General features: G+C 33.8%; 1 protein-coding gene across 1 annotated transcript in view; it reads left to right on the forward strand.

Moving 5' to 3' along the window:
• Window positions 1–13,796, forward strand: part of LOC120767077 (transcription factor cwo) — a 30,198-nt gene extending 16,402 nt beyond the window's left edge. The window contains exons 2-4 of the mRNA XM_040092940.1: window positions 9,693–9,816; window positions 10,830–11,151; window positions 11,220–13,796. Of these exons, the coding sequence (XP_039948874.1) occupies window positions 9,693–9,816; window positions 10,830–11,151; window positions 11,220–12,682 (1,909 nt within the window). The 3' untranslated portion in view covers window positions 12,683–13,796. The remainder of the gene's footprint in view (window positions 1–9,692; window positions 9,817–10,829; window positions 11,152–11,219) is intronic.
• Window positions 13,797–14,611: the final 815 nt, after the last annotated feature.

Below are 14,611 nucleotides of genomic sequence, written 5' to 3' on the forward strand. Positions count from 1 at the left end.
ATGAAACGTTGTTTCAATAATTTAAATGCCTAAATGTGCAAGAAAAGAATCCAAAACCTTCATCTAAACGTAAACGTCCGTCTGTTGGAAGATACCGCTGCATCTTCCTTAAAAAGAATGCCCCCACCCACTATTGACCTCATCAATCTTTCATCCCCTTGTCCTCAAGGAGAGAAGGTTCCGTCTGCTCAGGACACAGAGAAAATTGTTACTGAACACGGTAAGCGGAAATCTTCTCAAGATCCGCCTCCAAATACCTCCAAGTCAGCTAATAAAAACTTAGTTGTAATAACGCGGAAAAAGGCAATTTTAATTTATAAAAAGATATCTCACGTCGAAATTAAAAACGGTTGATACAGACATCCCTAAATTTAATTTCAAATAAAACAGGGATATTTCGTCGTTTAAGATCGACGTATCCATGACAATTTTCAATTGGTACATGACAACTCATTTTGACCATCTATGGGCTTTGTGCGCGAATTCGAGCACAAACGGGATAAGCCCCCTGTAGTTGAACTGAACTGATTAACAATAATTCGCTTAGTATTTATTATGAAAATGTTAGAGGTCTTAATACAAAGCTTACTGATCTGTATTTAAATAGTATTAATTGTAACTTTAAAATCATTGCTTTCACAGAAACTTGGCTAAAGCCGCACATTTTTGATAATGAGATATTGAACAGCGAATTCGAAATCTTTAGAGATTACAGGGTGAACAGAAAAGGTGGTGGTGTCTTGTTTGCTGTTCATTCTTCAATTCCATCTGAAGAAGTCGATGTTCCACATGCAGACTTCATAGAATTTAAGTGCATTCGGATTTGCGCTAATAGTGGCCATATCTACTTAACTCTATCTTATATACCGCCTCACTCGGACATATCTGTATATATGCTGCATGTTTCTTTAATAAAGAATGTTTTCTCAATGGCTAATAATACCGATTCCATGATTGTTTTGGGAGATTTCAATTTACCGTGTATATCATGGAAATCTATTGATGATCACACCATTCCCATTAGTACTCGCTTATATTTTAACGAGATCTCAGATGAAATGTCGGAGTTGGGTCTTAACCAAATTAATTTAATTTTTAACGAGTTTGGTAAGTTCCTTGATCTGGTTTACGTTGATAACGCTTCAATGTTGTCTGTTGTCCGATGTGATCCTTTAGTTCGGCCAGAGGACTCGTATCATCCTGCTTTGGAAATTAATATCGAAATCATAGCCTACTTTGCTCATAACAATACACAAGACCTTTGGTTTCCGTTCAACTTTGCGAAAGCTAATTTTAAGAAGATTAATTACGAACTTTCTAAAGTAACTTGGCCAGATTACAGTGGCAATATTGAATTTAGTGCTTCCCATTTTAATGAAACTTTTTTATATTTGAAAAATGTGTTCCGAAGTGTGTTGTTACTCAAAAAAATGAGTTCTAATTTATGGTTTTCGAAAGAATTATGTAAATTAAAAAATAGAAAATTTCGTGCTTTTAAACTTAAAAAAAACTGGTTTAGTTGCTAACTATTCAAAATATTCTAAATTGCGTCGACAATTTGATGAACTTAACCATATATGTTATAATAATTATATAAACTAAGTATAAAATAATATTATACGTAATCCAAAATTGTTTTATGGTTTCGTCAACTTTAAACGCAGGATTTCTAATTTTCCGTCCGCTATGAAATATAAGTCTGACAATCACACCATTTCTAATATGTTCGCTGAATTCCTTAGGTCCAATGACTCTCTAAAATCTCCAAAAAATGTTCCGCATCAGCACTAGTTATGTCCGATTTCTGTCATTAATGCACGTACCATTTCCGAAGCAGACGTCTTATATCAGCTAAATACATGTATGTTAGAACAATCATATAAATATCGCCCAGATATGATTCCCTCATGCTTTCTTAAGAAATGTGCCAAATATATATACCACCCCTAAAAAAACTATTTAATTCATCTCTTATGCAAGGCTTATTTCCATATGGAAAAAGTCATTCATAATTCCTTTATATAAGAGTGGATTTAGGTCATAGGGAATAGCAAAGTTGTCAGCAATACCGAAACTTTTGGAAGCAATTATAACAGACGACATAACCTTCCGGATCTCTCCACTAATTTCTTGTTTTCAGTACGGTTTTCGTAAAGGGAAATCTACAATAACTAATTTGCTTGAATCTGTTCACATGTATCAACGGGCTTTAGGGAGAATAAGAATACTGATGTTATATACACAGATTTTAGTAAAGCTTTTGATAAAGTAAACCATTCAATTCTTTTGAATAAACTTGATCTTCTTGGTTTTCAGCCAATATTTCTAAAATAGGTTGCTTCTTATCTTAGTAATAGATTTCAACAAGTCATATTTAACGATATTTTTTCTGACATAATCAATGTTCCTTCAGGCGTTCCTCAAGGTAGCCATCTTGGTCCAATTCTGTTCTTGTTATTTATTAACGACATATCATCTGTTGTTAAGTTTTCAAAAGTTTTATTATATGCTGACGATGTAAAATTTTTTAAAATATATACTTCAAACAGCGAAAGCTGTCAGTTGCAAACAGACTTAAACAACCTAGTTTCTTGGTGTGATAGAAATGGCATGCTTCAATGGCATGGCAATGGCTTAAAAAATGTAAAACAATGTGCTTTTCACGTAGATCTGTAGACCCTACTTCATACGCAATACAAAACTTTAGGTTGGAGCAAGTATGCAGTTTTGTTGATTTGGGAGTAACTATGGACCACAAACTTAATTTTAATCTTTACGCATCTACCACGGTTTTTAAAGCTAAAGGCGCTCTTAGTTTTGTTAAACGTTGGTCTAAAGAATTTAGAGATCCGCTTACCACAAAAATTCTTTTTACATCTCTGGTTGGGCCCATATTAGAGTATGCTTCTGTGGCTTGGAACCCTAGTTACCAAGTCCATTCGGTTAAGTTAGAGTCCGTTCAAAAACAATTTTTACTTTTTGCCTTAAATCATTTGCATTCGGATTCCAGTTTAAATCTTCCCCCTTACACTAACCGTTTAAAACTTATAAATCTCCCGACACACGCTAGTCGTAGGGGGATGCTTTGTATAATATTTCTTGTAAAACTCATGAATGGGTCAGTCTGTAGCCCATCTCTCTTATCTGATATTAATTTTGACGTTCCCGCTCGCTCTAGCAGGCAGTTTAGATCCTTACTTTTGAAATTTTCTAGAACAAATTTTGAGTTAAACGAAGCATTCCGCCGTATATGTCTTGATTTCAATTCTCATTCCAGCACATTTGATCTAACAGACTCACTCTTTACCATTAAAAAAATTATTTTATCTTTTCTTAACAAGTAACATTTAAAAACTATAAACTTTAATCTAATTCTTAATTTTGGCTTTTGAAATTTTTTTTTCTGTAGCTGAGCAGCTTAAGATCGCACCGCTTAAAACTCTCTTGCCTTTTATGACTCGGCGTCGGTTGGGCGGGAGGAGGGTAATCGTTGGTTATTACGAGTATTATATGAATTACTTAATTTTATTTTTGTAGAACGGTGTCGTACATTTTCTTGCTATATCAGGAGGTAATTAGAAACTTTCAAATCAAAATTTGTGCTTAGAAAATCAATATTTATCTCATGATAACATTTAAAATTAGCTTGCTAAGAAGTTTGTTACACCCAGAAAAAAAAGTGGGAAACAAAGTTTTTTAGGGATCATAAAAATTTGTTCGTCAGTTTTTGAGATATCCGAATGAATTTTAATAAGTAGGTCAATTTTGATATCGGAATCGGTAAGATTAGGGAACTATATCACATATTTTCCATACAACCGATTATTCGGATTTTTTAAACTTCGCCATAAAAATCGCTGGCTCAAAACCGGGTTTAGACCCATAGTCTCTCAGACAAAGATATTTAGAATGATCCGTAGAATATTTCCAGTAACGTTAACACTTTGTAGTGGTGTACAATTTTTCGAAATTGCTTGGCATCGCCAGTACAAACTTTCCACTAACTTCAGGCATCAACTTTGTGAAATTGCGTACAAAGTCCTCGATCCCAGTCCAAAGTTTCTTAGCATTTTTGAATATTTTCTTAGAAATCTGCATCTTTACATGGCTCCATAAATTTTTAATGGAGTTTGCTTTGTCCAGCTCAGGACATCAATACTTTCTGCAGTGAGCCAATTCCTCACATTTTTAGTTCACAAGCATTGATTCGAACGGTTCCATAGTATTTTTGAGAATGTTGAGGTATGAACATTGGTCCATTCTACCATCTATCCTCATTAATGCTCCAACGCCATACCAGGAAAACACTCCCAGACCATCACGGTTGTTTTAGTGTATCATCGCCACAGGGGTTTGGCATATACATACACTTCCACCTTTTTTTCCACTATAGCATAAGCTGACATACAAACTGATCAATTGTACGGAAAACTTTTTTATTTGACGAGATATCTTCACGAATTTTCACATGCATTATTGTTTATGACAAAATCCAAGCTTAATGTATACAACAGTATAAACACCTAAAGTAAGTTGTTCAAAAAATAATAGTTTTTGAAACAATATTTAGAAATACAACAAACAATATTTCGTTACCTAAGTTCACCATTTATTGAGACCGGATCAAACAAATTGTAGCTAACATAAAATTGTATTTGATTGTACAATTTGTTGTCGAGTGCTGACGCAAAGTTCGCCACACCTTTAAGAGTTTGTTTATTACTATGAACAATTACTTAATACCATCTGGCAACTAGCCGAAGATTCGATGACATCGAAATTAACATCGTTTTGTTGCCACAGACGGCATGACAGCTCATCTGCAACTATTATTTGTTTGTAATGTCTTTTTTTGATACATTTGACCACAAAATGAAAAAAAAAACAATTATTTACATAGATTGTATATACATACTATATGTATAAATGAATTAATGTGTCAGCGCCGGCCCCAGTCAACGTAACGTAACAGTTGTTGGACACTACCCAACACGTACGTTTTCATGAATTAAACGAGTGATCTCGTTTGTGTAGTATACAATTGAAAACGTTTTCGCTCCGCACACAGAAAATGCATGAGTCTATTTCGGAAATAAATGTTTGACGTCGTACGTAAAAGCTTTGACGTCGTTGGTCGCAATTAGTTGCCACTCTCAATTGTTGATGGCGACTGCACGCGTGCAGCGCAATCATGCACGCCGCACGAGATCTTCCATAGAGTTCGATGTTAGAGAACGAATTTGTAGTAGTAAAATTAATTTGACATTATTAGAGCAAACATTATTTGGACTGCGTTTTACTCGATTTTATTATGATATTACTTATACTATGTTCGGACCGACATTAAAAACATTTTGAAAACACATTTGTATGTTGTGGACACTAAGTCGTTCGGACCGACAATATGTGTTTTCAATAAGTTTTCACTGACAACTATCAATAGCGGCATTCTCTTGCGCTTGCAAGATTGCACGATGACACAAAATGCAAAAATCCTATACCGAAATATGCAAGCCCAAGAGAGCACCCATTGCAGAATCTAGTGATATATGACGGCACGACGGTTTTGGTCTGACATATTTATAGCCATTGCAAATAATTTTCTGCGTGTGTTTGTTGTTGTGCCGTTGCACCAACAGGAAAATTCTGCAATTTCTGCACCGTGCAAGGTTTTGCAAGAGCAAGAAAATCTCCCTAATATGTGAATATCAAGCGACAGCTGTTTTTGTATATGGAATGTAACCAAATATCAAGTGACAATTTAGGGCGGGCAAAATATGTCTTCCAAAAACATCGATTAAACTAGAGCAGGCACCGATTATAATGAGTGGAATCTAAGTTTTTGACAGATTTTACATGGACGAAAACAGAAGTAGTATTAGTGGTAAACTGAGAACAGCGATATAAAACTTATTTATTATTAAACATTAATTAAGAATTTAGTAAACTTCTTTTTACCTGCATAAAAATGTACAGTTTTTTTATTTTGGGCTAATCAAGCTATGTTTTATTTTTGTCGTACTAACCTATAATACTATTTATGTATTTTGCAACCTGTTGGATTTAAAAATTTAATCTACCAAACATTGTTTTTTACGTAAATTACATTGAACATACATATCGTCACCTGAAACGCAAAATAACGTATCATCAAAAAATTCGAAATTGAGTGTCTTATTGCTTTGATTCACTCCTTCAAATTACAAACATAATATTACATACTTATGTATGTATGTCTAACATTTTCAGTTTCTGCGCTCATATATGAACCAGTTTTAAGCAATATTAAAATTGTTTTTCACTCTTGTTCCATTTTATGTCGTGTTTAATTCATGCCACTGTAAATTTCCGAAAATGTTGTTACGTTATTTTGCATTTCAGGTGACGATATGTAAAGGCATATGCACACCAAAATATACAAACATATGTCTATATACTTATGTATACATATGTTACATATACATATGTAAACTTATAAAGGCACTTGCCTTGTCTTTATTAAGTGCCACTATAGCTGGTATGGAATGGTTGATTCTTTATATACCATATACGTATGTATGTATGTATATGTAAGTATGTACATACTCTAATAATGTGGCATGACTTAAATATTACTCATACGCTGTTGCTGTCGCAGCAAGCCACGTAGTAAATTTAAGCAAAACGAGGTCAATACTACTGTTGTTTTCGACACACTCGATTATTTGTGTTTGGGTTAAAATTACATACATACATACATACATACATATGTATGTATATACTATATGTATATAAAAAGTATTCTAAGCATTTTGGATTAACAAATAAACAAAAGCATTTATAAACTTAGTATATGTATTTAAAATTATTAATTGTTTAAAATAATGATCAACATTTTATTGCCTTTTAATTCTCATAAATTATACTCGATTCTTAACCTTAAACAAAAAACATTAAGAAATCAAATGTTGAAATTAAAAACATCCATCTGCTGTTTTTTTAATATTATTTTCGCAGTGTCTTCTTATTCATGTTCTTAATGAATATAACTGTAAAATTGATTTGCTTTAGTAGTTTTGCAATCGTTTTGCCTTCATTGCACTTTTCTTTCCTATTCCTTCTACACACACTTATTAGTCCTGTATTCGATTGTATTTATATTTTTTGTTTTGTGTTTTTCTTTATTATTTGTTTTGCGCTTTTTTTACTTTTTTTCGATGGCATACGGTCTGAATTACTGCTTCACTTGTCAATCGGCGAACTATAGCGCCAATGATTCGTAAGTGTTAGTATTAGCTTCCCTGCAAGAAAAATGACAATCATTTTACCGACCTTTTGACAGGCAAAGCTGAGCAAAGTTTCTATTAAATATTTTCAAAAGAGCATTAGAAGGCGTAGGTGTATCTTTTTAACAATCCCAGTGACGGTCAATGTCACGCCCGACAACAAATGTGAGTGTATTCGTGAACCCAGCAGAAGTTTCTTGTAGGGTTGATACTTACCTACACATCTGCACATACTATACGGATATCTACAAATCGTGCAATAGAAAAGCAAATGTTAGAAATGTTACATACAGCTGTTATCAAAATAATAGCAGGGCAAATTGCCTTCATGGATAATACAGGAAAAAATAATATGAACGCGGACGTTCACACGTTTCGGCTTTTAAGCCTATTTAACAACATTTTGTTCTTTCACCCTTCTACGTACTTTTCTCTTGAAATTAATTTCTGTATGAATTCATGTTGCTCACTTTCAAAAAATCGAGTTTTTTTGCTGCTTCGATAGTTCATATTTTAAAAAATATCCTGTGAAATCGGTAAGGTCGTATCATGAATAGTTTTTTAATGGAAGCTTTCTAAAGAGCGATCGCTTGTAGTAGTCCAGTCATTATAGTAAGTTCACCTCGGGTATACCCTACCATATGTAGGTTTTGAGACAACTTTAGGGTGTCAATATACAAGTATTTATTATAAATGGGTATATCGAATTCCGAGATTCTTACCTAATTTAAGCTTAAATGACTGGACTATTTGTATAAATAGGATAGTTGAAACTTTAAACGAGTTTTTCCCGAAACGACATTTTACAAAATTGCTGACATCATAACTCAACGAGAAATTGTTGACCGACGATCGACTTCAAATTGAAACTGAGTATTCTTGAATATATTTACTATACAATGATCTACGATATTTTTGATTGGTAAAGAATTGTCAATTTAGCATTAAAAAAAGCCCATTCATTACCTAAAAAACGGCACTTTTTTCAGAACTACGTCATTTTGTTAATTTTAGATATTTTTCAAAAATCGTAGATTATTGTATAGGAAATACCTTGAACATTAATAACCTTTTTGATTTTTTTGTTTCAGCTACTAATTTTTTGTTTTGGCACCTCCGAAGATAGCACATAACTCCGTTATTTTACAATATTTAAAAAAAAAAAAATTAAAATATAGCTGAAAATATACCTCTTTAAGTCCAAAGAACTTCGAAACATTCGATCAAGTACTTTTTTTTAATTTACGATAATCGCCTAATTTTTCATGGGTCACACTGGTATAGCCCCTTAAGTTTCACTGTTGCAATGTTTTGTAATAGTGTAATATATCATTAAAGTTGAAGAAAACCATAGTATTTTAAGGCAAATAAGGGATTTATATTCACGGATCATTGAGGACTTCTAAGTTATCGACGAAGGTTTGGCGTATCCAAAACGTACTGATCTTGAAACGCTAATAGAATATGGCGCTCCGAAACTGAAAGCGTTTCATTATTTCTGAAGGTTTTAATTTTCCGAGCGTCCAACGTTGCACATAAGTATGTACATATGCTCATATGTATGCATCCAAGAGTCGAACGTCAGTTTTTGAATACATTTTTAACTCAAGTTCTTTTTACCTAGTATGAGTCACTCTTAAATAAAAATTTTCCACCTCTGCTATAATCGCATTTCCGGCTTTTTATCGATTTTATAATGCACGATTAATTAAAAATGTTGCAACTCATTTAATATAATAATTATATAATTTAACATAAAAATACATAGAAATTATCCATAAGTAAAAACTGAAACTTCCCATTCGAGCTACGTTAGTACAGCAGTACATGCATACATGTACATATGTACATACATATATCGACGTGCAATAAGATAATATTGGCTCAGTAAAAGGTACATTTCAATGACAGCCGGATTAAAATGATCGACACTTTTTTCTATTTGTATAAAATAATTGAAACTTCATAACACAAATGGATGCTTGAATTTTAATTGCCAATAAGTATAAAATGAAATACTGTAAGAACAAAATAGTAATAGATTTATTTAAATTATTAAAAAATATGTGTTTATTAAAAATTATTAAAATTGAAGTGAAAACAATAAAGATCCTTTACCATGTTAATCCAATAAATTAGTATTAAATAAAATGATATCGCATATAAACATAATATGATATACATACATATGTATGTATATCAGCGGTATTTATAGTTTAACAATTATTTTAAAACATCATAGGCTTCTATATAGACACTTTATATTGTAAACTAAAATATATGTACATGCCTATTTATCTACTTATTTTAATTGAAACAATTCTTTTTCAATAAAGTGTACACAATTTAATCTAAAATTTTACTTGTCGTTCGACCATTTTACTCACCTTTATTCTTCCTCCTTTTTTACATATGAACAAATTATAGCGAAGCAGCAGTATCCAGTTTTCCTTATTGCACAGAATCTAGCTTAAATTTTTCCACATCAGCTACAGCATACAGCGAGGATGATGCAGAATATGCCACCGGAAGACGTAATAAAACTTCGAGGGTAAATATTTTCCTTACCTTTCTTTTGTAAAAAATTTAGCATTCAACCCAAGTGATGAGCGCAAACGAAATACTTGTACTATTCAAAAACAATTCGAATTAACCCGACCCGGGAAGATGAAGTTTATATACTTATATTCGTACCTATACTGCTCACGTATTACGTAACGTTAGGCTCATTGCTCGTATGGTTATTCTAAAATATAATATGTGGTGAGGGAGCTTAGAGCTATTCGCTACAGGGCATGGTACAATAAAAAGACAGGAAGTAATGAAGACGGTGAATATTAAAAGGAAATGGTCTTTACTGTGAAACCTCTTCACTCAGTAGTTAGCAGCGGCCGCGCACATACTCGTACAAATGTTCTGCATCATCGCACAGAATCATAAAAACCAGAAAGCAAATATACATACATATATGTTCAAATGTATATATACATACATATATGTATGTACACATTATCGAATGTTTATAAAAAAATGAACTGTGGACACGACCGCTTTTGACTCCAATGCTCTTCATGCTCAACATACATGTACTGACTTGCTTAGCAAAATAATTTATATTAAGTATTAAATATGCATCTGTATGTATCGAAATTCATATCATTATTCACTATTGGTTTAAATAAAATTATACATACATATACCACGGAGTAATGCACACCCAGTGCTCTCATTTGTTCACGCACATATCAAAACACGGAACACGTAAAAACACACATACATTTATATTGAGGAATAAATACTTATGTTAGAGGATTAATTAAATTGGTAGCTTAAGAAAATTTTGGAAATTTTTGAAATAAAGTTACATCATATTTTACTATGGCATTCATGGTAAAATAACAATAAAATAAAGCTAACACTACTTCTTTTCTTTTTCAATAATTGTTGTTTTACTTATTCGAATATTCTATTTAATTTAAATTTGTATCGCAAATCTAATAACAAATTTTTGTTTTATTTTGTCTCGATTTCAAACTATATCAATATGCGCTTGCTCATTAACAGCAAGATCCCTTATCTCATCGCATCATTGAGAAACGAAGACGCGATCGCATGAATTCCTGCTTGGCAGACCTTTCACGACTCATTCCACCTCAGTATCAACGCAAGGGTCGTGGTCGTATTGAGAAAACAGAGATCATCGAAATGGCCATTAGACATTTAAAACATTTACAAAGCGAATGCATCCAGAAGGACAACGAGTACCGAATGGGTTATACGGATTGTATGAAAGAGGCCGCCAAGTTCCTCTACGAGAGTCACATGGAGGAGTTTTGTTACCGCTTGGTGGCACGTCTGCAGGAGCACTGCGTGGAGTTGATGAAAAGTATGTGTAACGATTTTTTATTTCTCTGTTTCATATATTAAAAGTCTGATTTCTATTAATTTCTTCAGATGACTGTTATAAATCACGTAGTTGTCATATACCAGATAATGTGAGTGCATCGAGCGGTAGTCCGCATCAAGCATATCACACGGCTGCGCCACTTTGTCAATTGCGTGACATGCTAGGCAATTCGGATATTGAGCAGAGCAATGACCATAATGATGTTAAAGATTTGAGTTTCCGCAATCATTTAAATCAAATGCAACGGAATGTTGCTGCCGCAGCTGCTGCTGTTGCGGTTAACAATAACACTAACAGTAGTATCGTACATGAGCATAATAGTAGCGGCAGCCAGACCAATGCAGCTAGCAACTCAACCACTTCATCGACGACAACGTCTTTGAATAACACTATTAGCACGACGACGGCCGTGCCTAACAACGGTGTTTTGGTAGTAGGCGGAGGTCCAACGAACAGTTCGCAACTACGTCCACATCAGGCTCCCGTAATAACTTCTACGGGGCCGGCGATATTGAATCACCATAACGAATCCAGTAATCACGATTTTGAATCATCGCGAGAACCGCTCTTACATACTGATACGTCCAATATGCATTCACCTCCACCACGCGATTCATTGCTGCATCATCACGCTCACCTGAGTCATCATCAACATAATTCGGATAGTTTGTTGTCAGCGCGTATGCGGAATTTCTCTGAATCATCACACGATATTGAGCACAACAATAACTATAAGTACAAAAATCATATAAAAGAGCGTTTTAATCACGAACTGCATGACGAAGAGACATCTAGCGAACATTGTCCGGCACCGCCACTTCTACAAAGCGAACATTCACACACTCACTCCTTGTCTGAACATTCGAAGGATGGCACCGAGCCCGAAATTGCACCAATTATAGCAAAGAAACGTAAAATGGCAGAGGCTGCAGCTGCAGTGTTGGCAGCGGGCACAAGCGCCAATAGCAATATCGCTTTGGACGACTGTGACACACGTCCCCCCACCACCACTAATAGCATGCTGAGCACGCGCGATGAAAAACCCTTTAGTTTCGCCGACATCAAAACTGAATTAAGTGCACAACCCGGCTTTGGAGGTGCGAAGTCACATTTTAGTACCCCCAGCAGCACTACCCACGTATCACCGAATTTACAATCGTCGCGTTCTTTCGCTGTACCGATCTTTGCTTTACACGGTCAAGGTACTTACTACATACCACTAAATATTGATTATAACGTGTTAGTTCCATTTCTTAATGGCGCCGATCTACTGGAAAAGAATTATGCGTCGATGCCGGTAGTGCATCCAATAAATATTAATGTAAATTTTATGCCCACCTCATCATCAACATCGATACTTGCTGCCGCTGCTGCAGCGGCCGCTGTAGTGGTGGGCAAACAGCAATTGCCTCCTGTTAACGGCACGGTATCCTCGACGGCAGCGGCTGCGGCAGCCAATGTGGCAGCTGTGACCAAAGCTAAATTAGAGAGCATCAGTAACGGTTGGTAATCACGAGAATATATTCCAATATCAGTTAAAAACATATTACAATAACTGCAACAACTGTGCGCAGGCGCACGAAAGTATATGGTGCAAAGGGTTTCACGCACTGGTCGTTTGTCTTCATGACAAGGCTAAATCCTCAATTACTACTACAAGGAACAGCACTACCTCAGACATCTGTGAAATAGGATGAAACAGTAAAGGTACTTTGAACCCAGCGTCAGTCTGCAACAAGTAGCTAGTTATCGTCCACACACTAAGCTGCACGTAGTCCGCTATTACAGCAACGACATTTCGAACTGGATAGGCTACGACTACCTGACTGACAGCTAGAATGTTTACAGTTATTTCAAAATGATATTGATTATGCGGGCGAAGAATAAATATGAAACAAAACTAAGCAAACAAACGAGGAAAGAATTTATTAATAATTGTAAATACTACTGACTCTGAAATTGAAGAGTTTAATGAGGTTTCGTCTTTTCTAAAGGACATAACAGCAACTATTACAAAACGTATAAAAATGGCAAACAATAAATTATTTACAAACTTTTAGATACTGAATTTTTCTGTTCACGGACTGGGATAGCTGCAGAGCAATGAGTGTGCAATTGAAAGCTAATTTTAGTTAGTTATTTGGTATAAATGTATGTAAGTTTTTACTTGTATATGAGTAGGGCAGCCAAGTTTTTTAAAATGTAGGACTAAACACAAGTTACATTTGCTGTGTATTAAATAAAAAACAAATGCTACTAGTCAAAAGCTACAATGAGAAAGAAAAATAATAATAAATGACGTGACTTTGTTAGAGAAATAGGTTTACAATTACTCATACAAAATAATAAGTTAATGTTACTTCTTGGAGTAAAATTTGTAGGATATTTTGTGTAACATATTTCTTCTCAAACAAAATAGTTTATCAAAGTAAGTAAAATTGTAAAATGTTTTCTTTTCGCGAAGGAAATTAAGTTAGTACTAAAGTTATGGAATATTTGTTTTTATTTGCTAAGGGGAATAATATTCGATAAAATGGAATATTTTTAGAGTATCTGCTTGTTATAAGAAATTGTATACATACATACATGAAATAATTATGGATACAAGCTATTTTAAATGTTAACGAATATGTATATTTTGTATTGAAATGTAGCTTTAGCAATATTATTCAACAAATAATTATTAGAGCAGTTTAATTTATACATAAATACCATTTTCTTAACTTTTTTACATGCCACAAAATAAAAAACTTTGCCTCTTTTTATATTTTTTTATTATACTTTCACGGCAAGACCACAAAAATATAATGCATATTATCTTCTGTGAAACGATTCAACCAATATTCTATGAGTTCAGGTACAATATATGCAAAACTTTTTGTATAGTTGGATTATATCTGATGAGCTCAAAACCCATGCACGTTTGCACGTTTTTCTATATATAAATTGGTAAATCGTAATGTACAATTGAAACAATACCTGTACAGAAGAAGTGATATTTTGTTGTTAAATAAATTGAGCTCTTTTGCCATTAACGCAACTTGAGTAACTAAGCTGAAGTCATGATCACACCGTATTAATTAAATTAATAGGAAAACAAAATGGAATTAAATTTAGGTACAAGCGGGCTTGGTATAAACTTACGTACATTTATAAAGAGAGTGTAGTGTTAAACAAGAACGTTCCCACCAAATTTTAAAATAATATTTAAAATTGTCTTCAAATAAACGTGCTGAAGCAGTGAGTTTTTCATTGCGGAGTCCCTTACATATTGTTTTAGAAACCTAACAATTTTGTTTTAGCTTTCGAGAAACACGTTATTTTTTCTCGATATTCACAGTACAGTTACATATAAACACTTTATATGTATGGTATATTATATAAAACTTTAAAACCACGAATATTGTTTAGTTTGGAAAAAGTCGCGTGTGTTATACTT

The sequence above is a fragment of the Bactrocera tryoni genome, chromosome 1 (genome assembly GCF_016617805.1).
Source record: "Bactrocera tryoni isolate S06 chromosome 1, CSIRO_BtryS06_freeze2, whole genome shotgun sequence".
NCBI classification, from domain to species: Eukaryota; Metazoa; Arthropoda; class Insecta; order Diptera; family Tephritidae; genus Bactrocera; species Bactrocera tryoni.